Source organism: Pongo abelii, chromosome 6, assembly GCF_028885655.2.
Source record: "Pongo abelii isolate AG06213 chromosome 6, NHGRI_mPonAbe1-v2.0_pri, whole genome shotgun sequence".
NCBI lineage: Eukaryota > Metazoa > Chordata > Mammalia > Primates > Hominidae > Pongo > Pongo abelii.
The window spans coordinates 2,882,146-2,906,806 of NC_071991.2; the positions used below are offsets into that span (position 1 = coordinate 2,882,146).

General features: G+C 45.3%; 2 protein-coding genes across 3 annotated transcripts in view; one reads left to right on the forward strand and one right to left on the reverse strand.

The window, feature by feature from the left end:
• Positions 1 to 24,661, reverse strand: part of GNA12 (G protein subunit alpha 12) — a 124,677-nt gene that overhangs the window by 99,021 nt on the left and 995 nt on the right. The window lies entirely within an intron of this gene.
• LOC112131290 (prefoldin subunit 4-like) lies at positions 13,006 to 17,403 on the forward strand. Its single transcript, XM_054545739.2, has one exon. It carries the CDS (start codon positions 17,053 to 17,055, stop codon positions 17,401 to 17,403), a length of 351 nt encoding a protein of 116 aa, XP_054401714.1. The 5' UTR covers positions 13,006 to 17,052.

A 24,661-nucleotide genomic window follows, 5' to 3' on the forward strand; every position in this document is an offset into this window, starting at 1 on the left:
GCTCCTGAAGTGGCTGAGGCATGAGAATTGCCCGAGCCCAGGAGGTGGAGGTTGCAGTTAGCCGAGATCACACCACTACATTCCAGCGTGGGTGACAGAGTGAGACCCTAACTCAAAAAAAAAAAAAAAAAAAGCAAAGGACAAACGAACAAGGGAGAGAGGTGACTCAAACTGGCCTCTCCCACAGGTTTCACTTGCCGTTTTCACTTATTCTCTCTGACCAGCCTCACAACCCGTTTGTGGTCCCCTGTAACTGCAAGGCTGTAAGGCAGGCCACAAGCCCGTGGCATGGGCAGAATTCTAAAGACTGCCTGGGTTATTCATCAATTGGGAATCTAGGCGAAAGGCCTTTGCAGAGGTAATTAAGGCTACCAATCAGCTGAGCTTAAAATAGGGCGATTATTCTGGATTACCCTGCGAGCCTGATGGAGTCACCAGTCCTTACAAGCAGATGCAGAAGGTGGAAAAGTCTGGCAGGTTCCTTGTGAGCCGCTCGCTGCCGGTTCTGAGGTGCAGGGGCTGCAAGCAAGACTGGAGGGAGGCCTCCAGGAGCCCAGAGAGGTCAGAAAAGAAACCGGACCTCAGTCCTACAGCTGCAAGGACCTGAACTCTTACCACAACCTGAATGACCTTGGATGCCGATGCATTCCCAGAGCCTCCAAAAAGGAACACAGTCCGGCTGGAACCTTCCTGTCAGTCTCATGACACTCAGGGCAACCAACTGAGAAACGCTGTGCCCAGACCTCTGACCCAAGCAACTAGGAGCTAACAAATAAATGTTTTAAGTCCCTAAGCCTGTGGTAATTTGTTACAGCAGCAACAGAAAACCAAAACAGCTGTGGAGGTGTATGTGACTCATTACTGAAAGGTGAGTTTATAAGTGAGAAACACAATAACCAAAAGCAGTCCCCTTAAGAAATTCCCTAGTCTGCATAAAAGACAAATAATCCAAATAAAAAAATGGGCAAAGGATCTGTATAGCCATATCTCCAAAGAAGATATGCAAATGGCCCATAAGCACATGAAAAGATGCTATACCTCATTCACCATCAAGGAAAGGCAAACCGAAAACAGGATGGCTGGAATCCAAAGGACAGATAAACACAAGCACGGTTAGGCCCCAAAGACGTTATATTGGTGGGAACAGAAATGGTGCGGCCAATTCAGAAACACTTGGGTAGCTGGTCAAAATGTTAAACATAGAGCAACCATTTGACTCAGCAATTCCACTCCTAGGAACATACCCAAGAGAAAACATGTTCACACCAAAACCCGCATATGGATGTTTATAGCAACATCATTCGTAACACACAAAAGATGGAAAGAACCTAGATGCCACTGACTGAGGCACGGATAAACAAAACGGGGCGTAGCAAAACGGAATGCTATTTGGCCGCTTAGAGAGATGACGATGCCACGCTACAGCATGGATGAACTTTGAAGAAACGATGCTAAGAAGTCCGTCACAGAAGACAACATACCGTATGATTCCATTTACATAAAGTGTTCAGAAAAGGCAAATCAACAGTGTCGAGAGAAATCCACGGTGTTGAGAGTGGGCTGGTGGCCGCCTGGGGCTGCGGCTGGGGCTGGAGGAAAATGTGCAGTGGCTGCAGGGTTTCTTTCTGGGGTGATGAAAATGTTTTAAAATTGACTGTGGTGACAGCTGCACAGCTTGGTAAATAGACTGAAGTCCACCAAATTGTAGGCTTTAAATGAGGGCATGGTATGATATGTGAGTTACAGCTCAATAAAGCTTTTTTTTTTTTTTTTTAAAGCCGAGGCCAGGCATGGTGGCTCATGCCTGTAATCCCAGCACTTTGGGAGGCTGAGGTGAGAGGATCGCTTGAAACTAGCCCAGGAGACATGCAAAACCCTATCGCTACAAAAAAATAAAAAATTAAATTAAAAAAGTTAAAAAGTTGAAAAAGAAAGTCCCCAGCGCTGTGAAGCACAGAGCATGGAAGTGACACACAGTGTGGCAGCTGCTTGTTGTCCAGACCTGCCCCACCGGCCACTCACCAGCTCCTGGCTCACTGACCACCCTGACCCTCTGCCCTGTCATCTTCCAAAGAGGAAACTCCAACTGTGTCTTTTAAAACTTTTTACTTTAGAGACAGGATCTCACTCTCTCACCCAGGCTGGAATGCAGTGGTGCAATCATAGCTCTCTGCAGCTTTCAAGCTCCTGGACTCAAGCCATCCTCTTGCCTCAGCCTCCCATGTAGCTGGGATTACAGGCACGTGCCACCATGGCCAGCTAATTTTTTAAAAAATTTCTAATAGAGATGGGATCTCACTATGTTGCTCAGGCTGGTCTTGAATTGCTGGCTTCAAGAAACCTCCTGCCTTGGACTCCCAAAGTGCCAGGATTACAGGCGTGAGCCACCACGCCCAGCCTGCATCCATGTTTTCATCAACATGGACAAAACTCCACAGGAATCACTCCCATTTTACAAAAATGTTGTCTAGGTGAAAGATGCCAATCAATTATTCTCTGGTTAATGTTCTGCTTATTCTTGGCTTAAGAATTTTTGTGATGATGCTTAGATTACAGATGTTCTGCAAGACAGGCTAAGAAACAGAATCATTCCAATCACTCCTGCTGTATCCTGAGGGGAGACTCCCCGCCTGTTTAACACGGAGACACGCTGCCTCCCGTGGCAAGGTGACTGTCTTGCTGCTGACCCGAACAAAAAGACCACGACAATGAATTCACCAACCAGGGTTCCCTTCCCTCGTAAATAGTGTGAGAAAATGGATGTCAGGCTCCAGCTGACCGCAGAGAAATCATGGCCAGGTGTTGGCACTTGCAGAGAAGAATGAATACAGAACTGCTTTAATCATTCACTCAGGAAACTCTCCAATTGTATCAATGACTCTATATAAGGAAAGGAGGCTTGCAACTCCAAACTCACTCACTGGGTGGCCCCAAGCAAAACAATTCAGCCCAAACGGTGTGCCCTATGGACAAGAGGAACTCCTGCAGTTACTCTCTTTCCTCAGCTCCCTGCTCCTCGTTTTCCTCCACCTTAGCAAGACAGTAATGAACAACGCTAGGGAAGCTCTGTCCCTCCTGTGGCAAGTCTAGCAGGAAAGGGCTAGTTGCCAGGAAACACGAGGTTACACCATATTCCTGCTTAGTGGAATCCTGACCTTCATGTTACTAAAACATGAAAAACACTTTGTTTACAAGATCATCAACATTAAAATTTGGCTTTCAAGTTCCCTAAGACCTTTTTCCAATATTTATTACAAGAATTTATTTATGCATCCAACAAATACTCAAATGCCTACTATGTGCTGCCATGGTGCCAGGCCCTAGGGAAACGGGGGAATCAGACCAGGGCCCTTGCATGCCCGCCCAGGCTGACATTCCAGGATGTGATGACTAGAACTATGTAAAATGTGATATACACATCAACAAGGGTGATTCAGATGAACACCAACATTTCTTAACAAACCTATCTAAAAAATGTTAGAATGTGCTTAGCCTTCCCATTCTCTTTTAACTTTTTATCTAAACCTACAAATTCTGAAGCTTCTGTGGGAAGCTATGCCTCCTCCGAGATGTTGTTCTTCGTCCGTTTTCAACCATACAGCGACAGCGACTGGAGTGGTTGTTTCGCATCTCAGGCTTCACTGGGGCAATTTCTTCAGAATTCAGAGACCTACCTACTGGAACTAGCATCTGTAGACTGTCCAGTAACTAAGAGTGTTAGTTCTGAGTTAGGTGGGCCTGAGACCTGGCACACTCTTACCTCCCCAATCTAAGACATATCTTACGGAAGTCCCCTTCTCAAACCCTGATAAAGATTGAAGGGCCAAACGTGGTGGCTCTTGCCTGTAATCCCAGCACTTTGGGAGGCCAAGGTGGGAGGACTGCTTGAGCCCAAGAGCGTGAGACAGCCTCAGTCAAGAAAAAGAAAAAGGACCGCAAGCCCAGGGCAGCAGGACTGCTTGAGCCCAGGAGTTTGAGACCAGGCTGGGCAACACAGTGAGTCCTCATTTCTACAGAAAAATTAGCCAGGCGTGGTGGTGCGTGCCTGTGGTCCCAGCTACACAGGAGGCTGAACTGAGAGGATCACTTGAGCCCAGAAAGTAAAGGCTGCAGCGAGTTATGATCGCCCCACTGCACTCCAGCCTGGGTGACAGAGTAAGCCTCTGTTTCAAAAAGAAAAGAAAGATTTAAAGACAATGACTTGCAAAGGAGTTGAAGGAGATAAACACTCAACCCCCTCAGTCCCTAAGAGAGTCTGCTCAGCCCCCTCCTAGAAGTGATAAAAAGGTGCTCCCTAGATTCACTATCAGTCCTCTGCCCATTCCCTGGCCTCCCATGACTGGAATTCAACATGGTTTAAGAGATTAAAGACACTGAGTCTTTCAGGGACATTACAGTTACCAACCACTCTGATGGCCTTGAAGAAAGTAACTTTAATTCTCAGTAACTATTTGTATATTATTTGTAACTAAAAACGTGGAGTCCGAGGCATCATCTATGGCAGGCTTTGTTGGAGGGCCTTTTCCAGGCTTCCTGGTGTAGTCTAGAGACGGCCCCACACCCTGAAGAGCCCTCCTGTCTGCTTCATCCAGCATACACAAACCCAAGGGACCCGCCTTCCCCAGCTCCACAGAGACAGAGGGAACTATTTATATAAAAAGGCGACTTATCTGACTGAAGGCTGATAGCAGTAAGGGCGAAAGTGTGTTCTGACACTCCAACTTCGACCGCAGCGCCAATTCAGAACTTTGATGGCATATGCAGGAAGAGTGCTTGGGGAAGGTAACAGGAACGGAGGGCAAAAGGAAGAAGAAATGAGAACCTTCAAGAATTAGACCATCATTCTTTGGTCTTTCAAGCATGCTAATAATAACCCTCTGCAGATTTAGAAAAATAAAACCGTTCTGGAAGAGGCCAGTCGTTGCTTAAAAGAATTAGAACAATTCGTTCAATAAGCACTTAGGAAGTGTCTGTTACAAGCTGGAATACAGAAAAAATAAAAATGCAATCCTCAATGTCAAAGGATCTTTCATTCTAGTTGGCTAGGCAAACTAAAAAAAAAAAATTAAAAATTAAAAAAGCATGTTATAGACATAATAAAGCACAAACTACCTATTAATATCTATAAAACCCAATGCAAATGAGTAAACTTCATAGAATAAAGATCATGCAGTAAAATTACATAGAGAAAGAGACAATGTCTTTTCTAAGACTCTTTTTTCTATAAAAATAACGTGCATTCTAGAAAACAGAGATAAGGGCAATAAAAATAAATCCCCTTTAATTAGAGAGAAATGCTCATTACATGTTAGTGTCATTACCATATGCCACCACCATCATTCTTTTTGTTCACATTCAAAACATGGTTCCTAAAAGATAGTGCACTCCTTTTCCAGTTCAACAGATCACACCCATGTCCGCCTGTCTCAAAAACGGTATTTTCAACATCAACACTTTCACATTTCTAGGATCTGACCCCTTCCCAGCACCTCCACTCCTAACACGCCGGTCCCACAGATCAAGATGACAGCCTCTTACTGCCCCCACGTCCACCTGGTCTCCCTCAGTGAGGGTGGCCAGAGCAACCCTGTGAATGTCCAAGTCAGATCCTGCCACTCCTCTGCAGAAAACCTCAGGGACAAAGAGCCCCCCCCACACACAGAGTTAAGGCCCACGTCTTCCCAGTGGCCTGCACCTGCCTCTGCCCATCCAGGGGTCTCCTCCCTCACTGCACGGCCATCACACTGGCTCCTCTGGGTCTGTGGAGGCCTTTGCACTTGGGGTGCTCTCCCCAACACCTCTGCAGGCGGCTCCCTGCCACCCCTGACATGGACACACTCTCGCCCTGCTTTCTCCTGCCCCCAGCACTTGTTGCTTTCTAACATTTCATAAGACGTGCCTGTTTACCCTGTGGATCATCTGTTTCCCACACTAGAATGTAAGCTCTACATGGCAAGGATTTGTTTCCAATGACGTATCCCGGGCACTTGACATAGAGAAGGTGCTTGATAAATATCAGCTGATTCACCGACTTATTAAAAGTTGCGTAGTGCCCATCACACACCACGATTCAATCAGCCCTGACAGGTGGCGATTAGGTCGTTCCAGGATTTTAACAATGCAAATCAAACCGCCGTAAAAATCCCTGCTGCTCAAAGCGTGGCTGAGGACCGGTGGCAGCACAGCCATCACCTAGGAGCTTCCAGACCTCCCAGGCCTGCTGAATAGAATCTGCATTTGAACAGCATGGCCAGGTGACAACAGGCACAGGAAGTCCAGAACCACTTTCCGACTAAGGACAAGTGAGGAGGCCCCTCTCCCTCAGGCCCCATGAGGGTGAGGGTCTGTACCTGCAGGTGGACAGACACATGGCTTGCCTCCTCCTAGATCTTGCCCTGGGTAGTACCCAAGACTCCATGGCCATCTCTAAACATCAGACTGCCACCAGAAGAGAGGTTACGACAATTTACATCCTAAATCCAGGCACCCAACAGGAAACAAGCAGCACACTCAAATTAGGAACTAATCACAAAGGTGTGTGGGAAGCCTGAGAAAAAAGAAGGAATCCTGGGGGGTAGGGCGGGTGCAGGGGGAGAAGAAATACTGAACCTCACTCTCTTCCCTCCCTCCCTCCGAGCTCTTGCCAGGACTTCCCACTGGCCGACCAGAAGCCAGAAAGCACAACACTGGCTGCTCCAATCTATACAGGTCAGCCCTGAGAGCAGAGAGCCAGCAGAGGCGGGAGAGAGGGTGGGAAGGGGCAGACAGAAGCTTCCCAGCATGTGCGCCCCCAGCAGTGTGTGAAGACACTTTCCTCTTTTCCCAAAAGGGGTGTGTTTTCATTTGACATAATATGAAGACGCCATGAAGAAGGCGTAAACCAGGCAAGGACGTGCTGGAGAGAAGGGAGCTACCTCAGAAAGGAGGAGAAGTGCGTTTGTGCCGGTATACAGCTACTGTGGTCATTTCTGGCTGAGAAGGTTATCGAGCTGATGGGAGGCTGAGGGGCTGCTATAATTTTGTAAACAGGAAAGCAGCCTTACGAAAAATGCCTGAGAAAGCGTGTGCTGGCGTTTGCGTCCAGGACACTGAAGGAAGAAGGACGCAGGGCAGGGAAATGGCTGTGGTGGGGCCGCAGACACAAAGCAATTGTGGCAGCTGAAAAGAACAAGTCTTTAGAGTACGTTCATTCCAGCGTACACCCCAGCATTCCCACCACCCAGGGGACAATCAGCACATAGAAAGACGCTGCACACCATGTAGCATTAGGGCACTGCTAATTCAAACACTGAGATGCCATTCCTCACCTCTTAGGGTGGCTAAAATCCAAAACAGACAATGCCACATGGTAGCCAGGAAGTGGAGCAACAGGAACTCTCATTCCCTGCTCTGGGAATGCAAACTCCGGAAGACAGATGGGCAGTTTCTTACAAAACTAAACATACTCGGGCGGGGGGCGATGGCTCACACCTGTAATCCTAGCACTTTGGGAGGCCCAGGCGGGCGGATCACGATGTCAGGAGTTTGAAACCAGCCAGGCCAACATGGTGAAACCTTGTCTCTACTAAAAATACAAAAAATTAGCCAGGCTTGGTGGTGGATGCCTGTAATCCCAGCTACTTGGGAGGCTAAGACAGGAGAATCACTTGAATCCAGGAGGTGGAGGTTGCAGTGAGCCGAGATCACGCCATTGTACTCCAGCCTGGGTGACAGAGTGAGACTCTGTCTCAAAAAAAAAAAAAAAAAAAAAAAAAAAAAAAAAAAAAAAAAACAACCAACAAAAAACAAATACTTGTACCATATAATCCAGCAATTAACTGCACTTCAAATGAGTTGAAAACTTATGTCTACACAAAAGCCTGCACACAGACTTATGTCTACACAAAAGCCTGCACACAGGTGTTTACCACAGCTTTATTCATAATTGCCAAAACTTAGAAGTCACCAAAATGTCCTTCAGCAGGTAAATGGATAAACAAAGTGTGGTACATCCACACAAAGGTATACAACTCCATAATGAAAAGAAATAAACTAGCATGCCACGGAAAGACACAGAAACCTTAAATACGTATTGCTAAGTGAAAGAAGCCCATGTGAAAAGGCTACATATTCCTGATTCCAACTATAGGACATTCTGGAAAAGGAAAAACGATGGAGACAGTAAATGCTCAGTGGCTGCCAGGGGTTGAGGGGACACAGGGAAGGAGGGGCGAACAGGTAGAACAAGGGGGATTTTTAGGGCAGTGAAACTATTTTGAATGATGCCATAATGGTGGAGACATTTGTCAAAACCCATAGAACTATACGACACAATGAGTGAACCCTAATACAAACTATGGACTTCAGTTAATAATATATTCATATTCACTCACAACTTTCAAACCCTACCACACTAATGCAAGATGTTACTCACAGAGGAAAGCTGGTGTGTGGGAGGCAAGGAGTATGTGGGAAATCTGTATTTTCTGCTCAGTTTTTCTGTAAACCTAAAATTAAGTGATAAAGTATATTAATTTTAAAAAAGTGAAAGAAGCCAGACACAAAAGGTCACATATTATATGATTCCATTTATATGAAATATTCAGAATAGGTAAATTCATGGAGACAGAAAACAGATTAGTGGTTGCCGGGGGCTGGGGGGAGGAAGGAATGGGGAGTCACTGCTAATGCATCCAGATCTCCTTTTAGAGTGATTAGAATGTTTTGGAACTTGATAGAGGTGGTGGGTGAACAACACAGTGAATGTACTAAATGCTACTGCATGTACACTTCAAGATGATTAATTGCATGGTATGTGAATTTTACCTCGATTATTTAAAAAAACAAGAGTGAAAACAAAAATGTTGTATTAACGAAACTTCAGCTGGTCAGGTGAAGTCTGTGATGTCGCATGAGAATTCAAGCACTGTGGGCCAGACTGAAGGCACCTAAACTGAGGGAATAACCACCAAACTGACTGGGAGGGAACCACATCGGCTTCTGCATAACCAGGCGGAGGACAGTGGGGCTGGGCTGGTCCGTCAGCGGTGCAGAGGAAGAACAGGACTCCTGATTGCAGTGACAACAGGACGTGACTTAGAATAGGGCAGATGGCAGGAACCACTCAGAGAAAGGAGTTATAATGAAGGAAAGAATCACCTAATTATAAAAACATACCAAAGAAAATAAATATCCATGTATATCTATCATGAGGTATCGCTAATTAACTACAAAAACATTGCGCAAACTTTTTTAGAAGACTCAATTCAAGATTGAAGTCTTTTAACCTACTTCAAAAACACCTACATTTGAAACATTCTCCCTGCCCCCAATACTTTATTTAAAAAAAATTTTTTTTTAATTAATGGAAGACTAGAAAAAGGGCATCTTACTTCACCAGAAGAGTTCTAATTTGCTCCAGATAACAGGAAAGAACTCAGGCAAGTTGGTGGCTCTTTTCCTGAAGTTACCAAGAATTAAGAAACAAGACAAGTTTCCAATTAAAAAAGAAAATGCCGAAGATGTTGTGGTCTCCTTGGCAGATATTTACACATTCTAAAAATATTCAAGATTACAAAAATTGTAAAGCAAGATTCAAACCAGAAATTAAAACACCTACAACTCAAAATGAAAACTTCCTGAAAACCACAGAGGCATACAGGGAGAAAAGGCTTTAAATAATCACTACTGAACAGCTAAATTATATTCCTAAGGATTTGTACTATAAAATAACTATCACCAATGCAGTTTCTAAACTAATGTTTGCTGTAGAAAATAGTTATTTTTATTTTTTTAGAGACAGGGTCTCACTCTGTCGACAGCCCAGGCTGGAGTGCAGTGGCACAATCACAGCTTACTGTAATCTTGAACTGCTGCGCTCAAGCGATCCTCCTGCCTTGGCCTCCCAAACTGCTGGGATTACAGGCATGAGCCTCCACATCCAGCTGGTATTGTGATATGGTACCAGGGACGCAGCTGGGGAAAGACCAAACTGTTGTCTACCAAGCTGGTTGCAGGTGGCTGCCCCCAGGTCGTCTAACTCCTATTACCTTAGCGCACTACGTTAAAACACCAGGAAAGGGAAAACACACACCAGGAAATAGGAAAACTATTCCTGCTCTAGGGACTTCAGTTTAGCAGGTGGCCAAAGAAATAAATTTCCCTCTCTCCAATGGAGTCTTCTTTAGTGGATATACCCATATGAAAATGGCCTGCTTGGCCAGGCACGGTGGCTCACGCCTGTAATCCCAGCATTTTGGGAGGCCGAGGTGGGTGGGTTGCTTGAGCTCAGGAGTTTGAGACCAGCCTGGGCAACATGGCAAAATCTACAAAAATCTTAATTTTTCTCTATAAAAATTTTTTAAAGGTGAGCCAGGTGTGGTGGTGTCTGCCTGCAGTCCCAGCTACTTGGGAGGCTGAGGTGAGAGGATGGCTGGGGCCCAGGAGGTTGGAGGCTGCAGTGAGCCAAGATAACATCACTGCACTCCAGCCTGGGTGACAGAGACAGACCTTGTCTCAGAAAAAAAAAAAGAAAAAAGAAAAAAGAAAATGGTCTGCTCATTGTATGAAGTACAAAGGGCTCACCCCCGTAAGAGCAGAGACCAGCTATTCGTACAAAAGGCCCTTTGCCGCTGTTGGCCCTGACAAACAGGTCCCTGCCCCAGGCAGTTTAAAATCAGGCACACAGGAGGAGAAAGCCTAGAATTGGGAAATCCTCCACCCGTATTTCCCTCTGTGGGGAGAGATAAGAAAAACTAAGGCTTCTTTGAATACTGAGGTTTAGGTACATGTTTTTTGGGCAAATGCCTGAAGGAGTCCAGTGTCTCTCTGACTCCCAACTCCACAGCCAGGGGGACGCTGACAGTGGGTAGGATTCAGAGACATCCCCTTGCATCATTGTTCATTACTATTCAGTTCCTTCCTGTCTCCAATGCATCTATGAGATCTATGACGATGCTCAGTTTTCAATCTATCTCATTACTTCTGCCATTTCCCTTTGCATCTCATGTTAATGCTTTCTCATATCCTGGAGCTCTTGTTTTATATCATCTATATGCTTATTATTCGTATACAATATAGAGCACTCTTGGGCAGGCTACTTCTCTTTCATAGTTTCTCTTCTTACCCTGTTTTTCATCTGACTTTTGCGTGCTATTTTTCCTCTCACCCTCTTTTCTTTTGGGACGGTGTTTCGGAGCTGCCATGTCATCCCTTTCCAGCGTCCCTGTGGTAGCCCTCCACCAGCCTGTTCTCAGACATGCTCGAGGCCAGTTTTTCCTGATTCTATTTCTACCTGGTTTGTCTTCTCGGACCAGAACTAGAGTTTGACAGACGGATGCTGCTTTCAATCCCCGTCTGAGGAAAGGGAGATGATGAAAGCTGGGAACTTGTCTGGGGCTAGTGGATTTTCTCCTGCTAGCTAATAAGTGTCCCAACCTCCAGTGGACTCCTGCCTTGAGCTGTGGTCAGCACAGAGCTCTGGGTGCCTCCACACTTCCTGCCTCCACCGAGGGCCCTTTCCTTTAGAGTGTTCTCCCTGAACTTTTCCCCGGCTTGTATTCCCGACTCTGGGTCTGTTTCTCTCTAGATGGGAAGGTATCAGAATGTTTAGGGTTACAACGGCTCTTTCTTGCCTCAGTACTACCTTTAGAGACTGGGGCTGGGGTCAGGAAATGCACTACACACCCTAGAATCTTCTTTTTGCCTCAGGTGCTGTGTTCATGCTCATACGAGTCAATATTTCTTCCTCTGCTCCCAGTCTAGAATCCATTTGGAAATCAAAACAGGAGTCAGGTGGATGGAGATGAAAATACTGGCCTTCTGACTAAAGAGTTTGGTTTTGGGTTTTTAGCCAAGTAGGCTCCTGACCACTGCCATAGTGGGACAAACGCAGGGGAGGTGGCCCTATAGCTCTGGCAGGAGGAAGGCATGTCCCCTGTGGGCAGGGCGGCTCCCAAAGAGAGAATCTGGAGGGAATCTACAGGGCCTGAGCCCCGCCGGCTTACTGCCTTCCCCAAAATCCACCAGTCAAGCAAGTCACTCCTTCCCTGAGCAAAGGGGGCTAAGGGATGGCAGGAGAGGCAAGAGAATCACAGTAGCTGAGATCTCTCTGCAAGGAAATACGAGGCTAGGAAAGTGAGAATCTCTCCCAACAGAGTAAACCCCAACCTGACCTTACAGGTTTACTCAGAGGATCAAAGACATAACAGATAAAGTGCTTCAAAAACACAAGCTCCCTGCCAAGCGGGCTATGGCGGTGTGCACCTGTGTCCTAGATACCCAGGAGGCTGAGGTCGGAAGATCACTTAAGCCCAGGAGGTCGAAGCTGCAGTGAGCTGTGATTGCACCACTGCACTTCAGCCTAGGTGACAGAGCAAGACCCTGTCTCAAAAAAATTAATGAAACAAAAAAACAAAAAACAAAAGCTACCAATGCACACAGAAGGTATCAGGGTATCATTCCTTCCAGGCCTTCTTCTCATCTCCTCAGCTTCTGCAGTACCTAGCACATAAACACACACTTAATAGGCATTTGTTGACTTGGTGTCCCAAGATGATTACTTTTCATGAGGCATCTGCTTTAACTAGTGCGTTCCGGCAGTCCTGGTATGTTTAAAAACAGTCTCATTGTGCTACAGTCATACCAGATAAGTACTGATAAGAAGGTAAATGACTAGTTTTCTATTTCTCAATTCTGACCAGCTCATCTCCCAGGGAGTTTTGCCTCCTGGTCCACACCACTCCATACTTTTAACAGAGTTTTCGATCCATATCTATCTAATCAAGTCAAGTCATCAGAACAGTTCCTCTCCCCACCCTAAAACTAAAATTATGGAACTTCATTTTCTTTTTTTTTTTGAGATGGAGTCTCACTCTATCGCCCAGGCTGGAGTGCAGTGGTGCGATCTCGGCTCACTGCAAACTACACCTCCCGGGTTCACGCCATTCTCCTGTCTCAGCCTCCCGAGTAGCTGGGACTACAAGTGCCTGCCACCACGCCCGGCTATTTTTTTGTATTTTTAGTACAGACGGGGTTTCACTGTGTTAGCCAGGATGGTCTCGATCTCCTGACCTCGTGATCCGCCCGCCTCGGCCTCCCAAAGTGCTGGGATTACAGGCGTGAGCCACCACGCCCGGCCTGGAACTTCATTTTCTTAAAAAAAAACACAAGTGGTCACACAAATATAAATAGTTACTAGTCACCTCATGTGCGCCAAAAATTGTAGATATAAAACTGAGCATGAGTGGAAAACACAGATTAAAAGTCTTGTTAATAAGTATTATACAAATAAACATCTGAACCAGCTATTCCCTCTTACCCGTAATGAAAACCGGAAGGCAGGTGAGACTTTAAGTAATGACTCCCTTATCACAAGGGTTTTGCTTGGAATACTGTGTATTTTGTCTACAAACATGTGCAAAATTTTACCTTTAAAATGAATGTAATTTGCATCCCGTGGAGTTGTCAGTGACTGCCAGTATCTCACCTTGACTGAGCATCAAACTGTTTTGTTACAAATTTCTCCGCAGCCCGAATCCTTGATTTTGGCCCCAGGACATCGTTAGACTAGTCCAGGTGGATGTCTTCATCCATCTTATGGACAGTTGAAAGGCCTCTTCCACTAGGCAAGGGCTCCCCTCTTCTCCAAGTGACTTTCCCAGTGATGTTCCAGCTCATGCCCTGTCCTCCCGTTGTGTTTCCTGTCCCCAGAGAAGCGAACTAGGAATCAGCTCCACGAGGCCAGGACTGTGTCTCCTCCACTCACTACCATACACACAGCAGAGCACAAAGCCTAGCTCTGAACGACAGAGCAGGTCCTCCCGTGGACCCGGCATCTAGCCTGGCCTTTCCCAGGTGAGACCAGGGAACCTCCACTGACTGCCCCAAACAGGCACTCGAGGGCTGCGAAGAGTCCGTGCCATGCACCATCACTGGAACGTTCCACCACGGTGACGAGAGAATTAACAGATTCTTCACTGGAACGCTCCACCACGGTGCCGAGAGAATTAGCACAGATTCTTTGGGTCTCAGTGTTCCTCGGGCTTAGTTTCTGTTCAGTTTGGGTTAAGTAGCTATTTGATTACCCGGGCCTGGCACACTACCACTAGCAAATACCCACTACGGCTGGTTCTCTGCTGCTGTGGTCTGATGTAACAGGGCCACGTGACAAAGTTGGTGCTGCGGACTTCAGACTAGACAGTAAAATAGATGCTGACGTTCACAGACAGGTGCCGTCTATTTGGTCTCTACTTAAGAAAGTGGGGGTCAGGGACGTTTTCTTCCCCTTGCCGTCCAGAGCGGCTGGATGTGCTGCCCTCCAGCACCTTTCTAGCTGCTTGCAAGAGCTCCCACACTCTGCTTCTCTGTCCTCTGGATGCCGCCCTTCCAAAGCAGACGTTCCAAACGCATTTGGTCAACGGAATCAACCAGAAGCGTGGGCTTCTCTAATTGCTAACACAGGATACAAGTCATGTTTTCCATTCTGCAAAACCTGGACACACCTGAGCATTTATCCTCACAGAGAGAAAGACTAACCCATCACACGGTCAGCAATGAATATTCACACTCGGCTTTTAGGATTAAAAGGCAATCCAGTGGTCCTGAGCAGCTGCTCTGTCCAGCCCACTTGAAGCCTCCATTTCTTTTAAGTACAAACAAACCATAATAGTTACAGCATGAAATGAGCCGGCCTGTCATTATGGAATGACACTGCCCTTCAGGTGATGCAAGTTAAGCCCTAGGTCCATTACACAACATCAGCTTCTTTGGTTTGAACATCACCCTATAATTACATCTCTAGATAAGCCAGAAGTTTAAATCTTCAGTTCCATTTAAAACTGATACGATCCATGAACCCACTCTCAACTGAGTAAGAACAGAAAATAATTACGAGCTGTCAACGGAACACTATCTCACATCAAGCACAGCTAGGTTCCAAATCTCACATGACAGATGAATGAAGGTCAAACCCTGCTCCCCCTAATTATTTCGTTAAGATAATCAACATGTAAACTCGAAAACTGGGGGACAAGACCAATCACTCATGTGTTCTGAATCCCCAAAAATGGCCAGAGGAGTCTCTCTGGATTTATTTAGCTGATGGAAAAAGATGTTTTTGCATTTGTTTTGTTTTGTTTTGTTTTTTTGGTATTACAAAAGGACCAACCCCGTATGTCAAAGCATAAGGTAAACCTGTTAAATGCAATTTGCCAACAAGGCCATAAAAACCCAACTGTGCTTCCAGACCCCAGAAGCAGATGTATGCTTCCGTTGCCACGCAAACCCGCTGCAGCATCAAGCCCAAAGAGGCGCTTCTGAACTCCCGAAACAGACTCTTAAAGGCCAGAACAGCAGAGGAGGCTTCTTCAAAGTTCCATACGTCTTGGCAAAAAGTACATGTGATACAGCAAACAATTCTTTAAAAAAACAAAATTTAATTTCCAAAATTTTTACATAATCTCTGATATTCTACAACAAAAGCTGTTAATCTGCAGTGCATGGGCCACTAGTAGGCCCACTCTTGGGATTCAGGATGTCCAAACACTCCCCTGAAATTCTACACAGATACATGAATTTTCTAGGGAGAAGGCCACGACTTTCAGCTAGAGTGCTGCGACCGCAGTCTAAAGCAAGCCACTACATCACGACCACTCCTGTGGACTAGAAAGTTCTGATTCTTTAGTATCTCTATGTATTCGAATTTTCTGTGTTAGCTGATAAATGTAAAGGCATTAAGATGGTTCTCATTTGCGTATTCTTCTCCACTTGCTGAAATCCTATGGAACCTTCAAAGGCCAGCTCAAATCACAATTCGATAAGGCTTTTTTAGATACCTCAGCCAGAATTAATCTTCCCCTCTGGCCTCCTGCAACACCTCTCTAGTGGCATTTAACATGGTATCCATTCACGCTGTATGTTAAAGTTACTTGTGCAACTGTCTCCCCAGCTTGAGAGAGTGAGTGGAGAGTAGGGGCTCTGCAATACGCACGGAATATCCCTTCTGCACCAGCGCCTAGCACAATGCCTTGGAGATTTTGTTGAACTTGATTTTTTTGTTTCAGTGGCAACAAGAGACCACCCATTCTAATCATCTAATTCTTCAAAAAGTTTCTAAAATCTGCCAAACAGTCACGCACCGCATAATGATGTTTTGGTAAAAGATGAATCACATATAGGATGGTGGTCCCATAAGGTTATAACACCAGATTTTTACGGCACGTTTTCTATGTTTAGATACATAAATGCTTGCCATGGTGCTACAATGGCCCACAGTATTCAGTATAGTAACATGCTGTACAGGTCTGCAGTCTGGGAGCTATAGGCCTAGGTGTACGGTCAGCTATATTATCTAGGTTTGTATAGGTCCACTCTAGGATGTTTGCGTAAGAACCTCATCTAACGATGCATTTCTCAGATGGAATCCCAGTCATTAAGCAATGCGTAACTACACATTGCGACGTGTGACTATACATTTGCGTATAAGACAGATCTACCTTGGGGTCGCTAAAGGCTACACTAATGCAATCATGTGGATGGTTAGGACTTCTAGTCTATATAACAAGGAACCTTCAGACAGCTAACATTTTATCCACTTCTAACTGGATGTGAAATTTAGTAATTAAAACGCTCTTGGAATTTAATGCATCACACATACATCAGGGAATGGAACCACCGTGAGATAAATCTAAGCTGGCCTGATGTCTTCCAACAGCCTGAGGCACACACCACCACCAGGCATTATTACACAACTTTGGAAACACAAAATACACAAACTTTAAGGACAGCCCAGTCAGGAAGTGAGGAGATATCATCTGTAGAATTAGAAAAATAAAAATAATAAACTAGGCTGTTCACCACACTCCCGCTGATGTCAGCCCACGGGGGTTGCCGGTCCCTTTAACTGGCATGTACCAAGTCCTTCCAGGTGACATTTCCTCCCTGTGTCCCAGCTTTTAGGGATCATTGGCCATAGGTCCAAGGGGAGGGAATGTGGAGACAGGGTTATATTTGCCGGGGAATTCTAGGCTGACAGGGAGTAACAGCGCGCTTGGGGGCAAAGTGGGCCATTGTCTCATGCTGTTCTCCAGTCCCAAGATGGTGGCCACCATGAAGAAGACGGCTGCAGAAGATGTCAATGTTACTTTCAAAGAGCAACAAAAGATAAACAAATTTGCACGGAATACAAGTAGAATCACAGAGCTGAAGGAAGAAATAGAAGTAAAACAAAAACAACTCCAAAACGTAGAAGATGCTTGTGACGGTACCATGCTTGCAGATGCTGACTGCTTAATGATGCCTTATCACATCGGTGATGTCTTCATTACCAATTCTCAAGAAGAAACACAGGAAATGTTAGAAGCAGCAAATAAAAATTTGCAAGAAGCAACTGACGCCTTAGAATCCAAAGTCGAAGCAATTCAGTGAGTGTGAGCAGATTTGAAAGTTCAGTTGTATGCAAAATTTGGGAGCAGCATAAACCTTGAAGCTAACGAAAGTTAAATATTTTATAATACTTAAAAAATTTTGTTTAATACACTTGAATATTGTTTAAGAAAAAAGAATAAACTAGAAAGTCTTACTGGCAATCTTTACAAAAAAAAAAATCAAAGCAACTAGTAGATTCAAATAATGGACTGCAGAGGATAGAGTGAGGTAATGAAGTCCTCGCACTATCTAACAGAAATCTTATGTGCAAATTCAGGCACAACTGTGATCAAGATGGAAAAGCCCCAGACACTGAATAAAAAGACCAGGATGATGGAGACTTCCACAAAGTAACAGCTGTACTCCTCCCAGGTCTGCCCACTTACAGCTAAAAAGAAAGCTCTGAATGTAACACAACCAGCAAGTGCAGAAAGAAGGTAGAAAGAAGGTGGCAGGCTCCCCAGCGACCTCAGGACTTGAGGGACAACAAGGCAGTGAGTTCTCTGGGTGTCCTTACTGCCTCCTTATTCAGGATGGGTGCTGCAAAAGCCTCCAAGCTGGAACAGCCAAAAGGTACAGAGAAAAAGAGCTCCAAGAAGAGCCTGTTCTTGGCCAAAGGACACAGAAAAGGATGCTCTTACAACAGCAGACCTTTTTGGCAATGCCCATCCTATTCCAAATAACAAGCGAAGGCCGGGTGCGGTGGCCCACGCTTGTAATCCCAGCACTTTGGGAGGCCGAGGTGGGTGGATCACCTGAGGTCAGGAGTTCGAGACCAGCCTGGCCAACATGGTGAAGTCCCATCTCTACTAAAAATACAAAAAGTAGCTGGGCGTGGTGGTGCGTGCCTGTAGTCCCAGCTACTCGGGAGGCTGAGGCAGGAGAATCGCTTGAACCCAGGAGGTGGAGGTTGCAGTGAACCAAGATTGGGCCATTGCACTCCAGTCTGGGCAAAAAGAGTGAAACTCCGTCTCAACAACAACAAAAAACAAATACAAGAGAAAACATCAGCAGAGAAACCACATACACCACCCACTGAGGTTTCAGTGGGATTGAGGGGGAAATTGATCTTCAACCCTCAAGGAACCAGGTGACATGCTCCAAGTGGCACGCCAAATAGTGCTGGCAGGGCCAAGCAAGGATCTCATCTCCCATTCTCTGCCTGGAAGAAGCAGGAGGTGCTCCAATTCCCTCACCAGGGTGGTGTCAGCAGGGCCCAGTGGGGAAGTGCGCCCCCCACGATGAGGCAGAAAGAGGGGATGGGAAGGTGGTGGCGGGGGGAGGCTGGACTAGCTGTCGCTTTGCTACCCCCTCCCATTCCCTGGAATCAGCAAGGCCCAGAGGGGAGCTGATGTTCCAACCCCACTCAACAAGGCCACAGGGTCTCAGGGACCCGGAGGTCATTAACAAAAGTGCTAACAGCCCTATGTCGGAGTCCCAGCAGGAGAGGAGAGAGACGGAATGAAACAGTCATTCAAGAAATAATGGCTGAAAACTTCCCACATTTGGCAAGAGACATAAATGTACAGATTCAAGAAGCCAGGCAAATCCCAAATATAATAAATGGGATGAAGCCTGTGCCAAGACAAATCATAATGAAACTTCTGAAAACTAAACACAGAACTCTTCAAAGCAGCCAGAGAGGAGCAATGCATGAACTCGGAGAGGAGACCAACTCAAACGACAGTAGATTTCTCTTCCGAAACAATGTGAAGGTATCGTTCAGGAATGAAGAGGAAATACAGGCATTCTTGGACAAAGGAAAGCTAAGATAATCTGTTGCAAGCAAACTGATCGTTAAAGAATGGCTAAAGGAAGTTCTCTAAACAGAAAGGAAATGACAAGAGAAGAAGGCTTAGAGCTTCAGAAAGAAGACCATCAGAATTGGTAAAAAGAGGGGCAATTTTATTCAGTCAAAAGGGGGGAAAAGATGATATAAATATAATCTCCTACTCCTAAAGAGTTTTTAAAATCACAGTTGATGACTGAAGTAAACCACCTGATGTGGCATTCAAAGTCTGTTAAGAAGTGCTAACACATTTATAGTGAAGTGGGGCGGGTAAATGGACTCAAGCGGAAGTAAAGTTTCTACACTTAAAGCTGTAAAACACCAGGGCCAGGAGACTGGGATAAGTTACATATGTATACTGCAAACCTAAGGCCAACTACCAAGAAAATAATACAAAGCATTATACTTAAAAAAAAAAAAAAAAATCAATCAGCCAGGGAGGATAGCTCATGCCTGTCATCTCGGCACTTTGGCCAGGAGACTGGGATAAGTTACATACGTATACTGTAAACCTAAGGGAACTACCAAGAAAATAATACAAAGCATTATACTTAAAAAAAAAAAAAAAAATCAGCCAGGGAGGATAGCTCATGCCTATAATCTCAGCACTTTGGCGGAGGCAGGAAGATGGCTTTGAGGCTAGCATTTCAAGAGCAGCCTAAGTAACATAGTGGAAACCTATCTACAAAAAATAAATATAGATTAAAAATTAGCTGGGTGTGGTGGTGCACATCTGTAGTCCCAGCTACTAGGGAGGCTGAGGTGGGAGGATGGCTTGAATCCAGGAGGTCAAGACTACAGTGAGCCATGATGGTGCCCCTGCGCGTCAGCCTAGGCAATAGCAAAAGACCCTGTCTCTAAGACAGTAACAGTCACAATAATGACTTTACCCTAAATGTAAAGAGTGGATTAAAAAATACGATGCAACAATATGCTGTCTACATGAAACTCACTTCAAAACAAGGGTATTAAAAGAATGGAAAAATATATATTATGAAAGCATTAATAAAAACAGAAGTGGTTATATTAAAATATCTGATAAAGGAGACTTCAAAGAAAATTACTGGAGAAAAAAGGACATTACATAATAAAAAAGGTTAATCTATCAAGATATAATAATCCTAAACATTTATGCACCACACAACAGAACCTCAAAATACATGAAACAAAAACTGATAGAGCTAAAAAAGAAATAGACAAATCCACAATTATAGTTGAGGACTCTTAACTGACAGAACTACTGAACAATCAGCAAGGATACAGAACTCAACACCACTATCAATCAACAAGATCTGACACATGTAGAACATTCCACCAAACGAGCATACGCGTTTATCATGTACTTATGGAACGTTCACTAACAGAAGACCACAGAACATCTGCCAAAAAGACCATATCCTAGGCCAGAAAATAAACCAAGAAATTTAAAAGAAGTGAAACCATACACAGTATACTCTCTGTCCATATTGGAGTCGAACCAGAAATCAACAAAAGAGAGAGAACAAGAAATTTTTTTTTTTTTTTGACGCAGGGTCTCACTCTGTCACCCAGGATAAAGTGCAGTGGTACGATGTTGGCCCACTGCAACCTCTCCCCCCAGGTTCAAGTGATCCTCCCATCTGCCTCCCAGGTTAGAGTGTGCACCACCACACCGGGCTAATTTGTTTTTGAAATGGAGTCTTGCTCTGTCGCCCAGGCTAGAGTACAGTGGCGTGCTCTCTGCTCACTGCAACCTCTGCCTCCTAGGTTCAAGTGATTCTCCTGCCTCAGCCTCCTGAGTAGCTGGGATTACAGGCACTTGCCACTGCACCCAGCCAATTTTTGTATTTTTTGTAGAGATGGGGTTTCACCATATTGCCCAGGTTGGTCTTGAACTCCTGGGTTCAAGCAATCTGCCTGTCTTGGACTCCCAAAGTGCTGGGATTACAGGCATGAGCCATTGCGCCTGGCCATGACATTTATGAAATGACAAAATTATCAAATTAAAGAATAGAGGCCGGGCACGGTGTCTCACGTCTGGCACTTTGGGAGGCCGAGGCGGGCAGATCACGAGTTCAGAAGTTAGGGATCACGCTGGCCAACATGGTGAAACCCCGTCTCTACTAAAAATACAAAAATTAGCCGGACATGGTGGTGGGTGCCTGTAATCCCAGCTACCTGGGAGGCTGGGACAGGAGAATCGCTTGAACCCCAGAGGCGGAGGTTGCAGTGAGCCAAGATTGCGCCACTGCACTCCAGCCTGGGCAACAGAGCAAGACTCTGTCTCTAAACAACAACAGAATAGATTATTCACTGCCAGGGTCTGGGACAGGAAGGGGAGAGAGTGGCTACAAAAGAGCAACATGAAGGGTCCTTCTCTGATGGAAATGCTCTGTATCGTGACTGTATCAACGTCAATATCCTGGTTGTAAGATTGTGCTGTCTAGTTTTACAGGACATTACCGCTGAGGGAAAGCTGGCAGAGGGTACGTGGGATCTCTAGTACTTCTTACAACTGCATAGGACTCTAGAATTATCTCAAAATCAAAACTTTAATTTCTAAAAAAAAGCATGTTTAGTTCCTAGCTCTGACATCTGCTAATTAGGTAGCTGACTTTGAACAGATTTTAACGTCTCTATCCTCAATTTTCTCATTCACTAAATGAAGTAATACCATCTGAAGCATTATGAAAATTCAACACCATATTTGAAAGGATCAGGCACGATGTGTATAGCACACAGTCCATGCTCTAGAAAGCGCCTGTCAACACTAAACCTCTATATAGCCACAAATATTATTCTAAATAGTATCATTCAAATGTCCAGTACTAAAGGCACCGCAGAGTAATTTATTTAAAGTGTCTTCCCTGGCCAGGTTTAGTGTTTCACACATGTAATCCCAGCACTTTGGGAGGCTGAGGCAGGTAGTTCGCTTGAGTTCAAGAGCTCAAGACCAGCCTGGGCAACATAGTGAGACCCCATCTCTACAAAAATGAGCTGGGTGTGGTGGTACACACCTACATTCCCAGCTACTTGGGAGGCTGAGGTGGGAGGATTGCTTGAGCCCACGAGGCGAGGCAAGACCACAGTGAGCCATGATCCTGCCACTGCACTCCAGCCTAGGTGACAGAATGGGACTCTGTCTCAAAAAAAAAAAAAAAAAAAAAAAAAAGTCTCTTCTCAAAGTGATCTGTTCGAATAAAAATGCAGGGGTGGGGGTTGAAGAGGAGGAAACGACTTTTGGTTTTAAATTGAAAGATGAATTTCTAACTGTTATTGAAATGGTCATGACACACGAAGTTAGTTTAATATGGAACTATAATTAGTAAAAAAGCTAGAAAGGAAGAACTGGGATACCAGTTAACACATTTTATTTCTGCTGATAAGAAAGTCAGTGGAAGTTAATGTTTCTATGCATCAGGAGGTTGAGTTTTCTTTTTTTCTTTTTTTTTGACACGGAGTCTCACTGTGTTGCCCAGGCTAGAATGCGGTGGCGCGATCTTGGCTTACCGCAAGCTCTGCCTCCCGGGTTCACCCCATTCTCCTGCCAAGAGGTTGAGTTTTCTAACACACATTTCATACACGGATTTAGATTTCAGATTCTATGTTTCCCAATACTTTCTCCATCTTCTGAGTTGGAAGAAACTATAGACAGTCAAACTGCTATACTTTTATGCCTGCCTGGTTCTGAGGTCTGGGCAAGCAGCAAAAATAAAATCAGGATCTTTAACAGAGAAGTTAGAGGGCAGGCCCTGAGACAGCCAAATGCACTTTAACACAGATGCTCCCAGTGAGCTAAGCTGGGCACCTAGTCTTCAAAGTTCACAAAGTATCTGACCAGAGCTCTGACGCACTGAGAGGCTTTGCAAAGAGGTAAAATGAAAAAGGGTGTTTTATCAAATTATTTTCTTCCCTTCACAATCCTAAAGGAGCTCCATTAAAATGAAACATTTCCATGAGAAGTATGTCAAGTGGGAATACTGGCCTGGAAGTCTGGAGGCCAGGTTTCCAGCATAGAGACCCCAGGAAGGCATCACTTCATCTCCAGGGCTGAGGCAGGAGTCCTTATGGGTAAGTGAGAGAAATGTACTCGATAGGTTTCTACCGGGCTTTGCTAAATTTAAAATCTCCCAGGCACCATAAAACCTAGTATCTAGGCAGGTTTTCTGGCATGGCAAACTTCTCTCTGCCTCTGCTTTGAGATGACTGTCCTCGCCTCTAACTTGGTTTCCCCAAAATGGGCTTGGGAAAAAGTGGTGAGGGGACAAGGAAAGGGTAGAGAGGGAGGGAGGGAGGGAGGGAGGAAGGAAGAAAAGAAAAAAGGAAGGAAGGGAGAAAGAAAGGAAGAAAAGGAAGGCGGGAAGGAAAGAAAGAAGGAAAGGAAGTCCTCCCACCTGGGCCTCCCAAAGTGCTGAGATTACAGGTGTGAGCCACACAGTACTGAGAGCCTGGAACCCTGACTTTATCAACTCTATGGTTCTTTCTTTTATTTTTTGACTGCCACTCAGGCTGGAGTGCAGTGGCCCAAACATGGCTCACTGCAGCCTCGACCTCCCAGGCTCAAGCAATTCTCCTACCTCAGCCGCTCAAGCAACTGGGACTACAGGTGCACTCCACCATGCCCAACTAATGTGTTCATTTTTGTGGCACTGAGGTCTTGCTATGTTGCCCAGGTTGGTCTCAAACTTCTGGCCTCAAGTGATCCTCCTGCCTCAGCTTCCCAAAGTGCAGGGATTACAGGCGTGAGCCATCACACCTGGCCGACTTCTACAGCTTCTTTCACAAATATGGCAAAGAGAAAAAAGGAAGCAAGAGAGAGAAGGAGAATCTGGAGATTCATTGCAATGTATGTCGAGTCAAACAAACAAAACAATTATGCCACAATGAAGGAATTCTGAACACTGGATATCTGGTGATACTGAGCTATTACTAATGTTTAGGTTTGCTAATGGTACCGCAGTTGTTTTTACACGGAGGCCTTATCTTTTAGCCACTCATATACATCCTCAAACGTTTCCTAACGCAACTACACAAAGTTGCATTTGCTTGGAGACCATGCGGGAGGGCACACGTGAAGAGGATTCGCACAGAATTGATGACTGCTTTAGTTGGGCTGTAGGTACTTTACGGTCATTCCACTATTTTCTCTACTTTTGCATACATTTGAAGTTTTCCTATTAGAAAGTGTGGCTCACACCTGTAATCTCAGCACTTTGGGAGGCCCAGGTGGGAGGATGGCTTGAGACCAGCCTGGGCAACAGAGTGAGACCCTTTCTAAAAAAAAAGAAAAGTAAAAAGAGACTCATAGCTGGTTCCTGTCCAGTCTCCACTGCTCTTCTTCTAAGCTCAGTCGGAGGGTAGGGCAGGCTGGGCTCCTACCCCACAAATCTTCCAGTGGGAAATGGACAGATACCATTCTGCCAGGGCACATCCAGGAGGGGGCTAAGTGCCAAGCCCCCACTCCCCATCCCCAGAAGCTGGCCCGAGTTC

Excerpts from the sequence above, each read along its gene's own strand:
- LOC112131290 (XM_054545739.2), top strand. The coding sequence starts at position 17,053 with ATGCTGTTCTCCAGTCCCAAGATGGTGGCCACCATGAAGAAGACGGCT.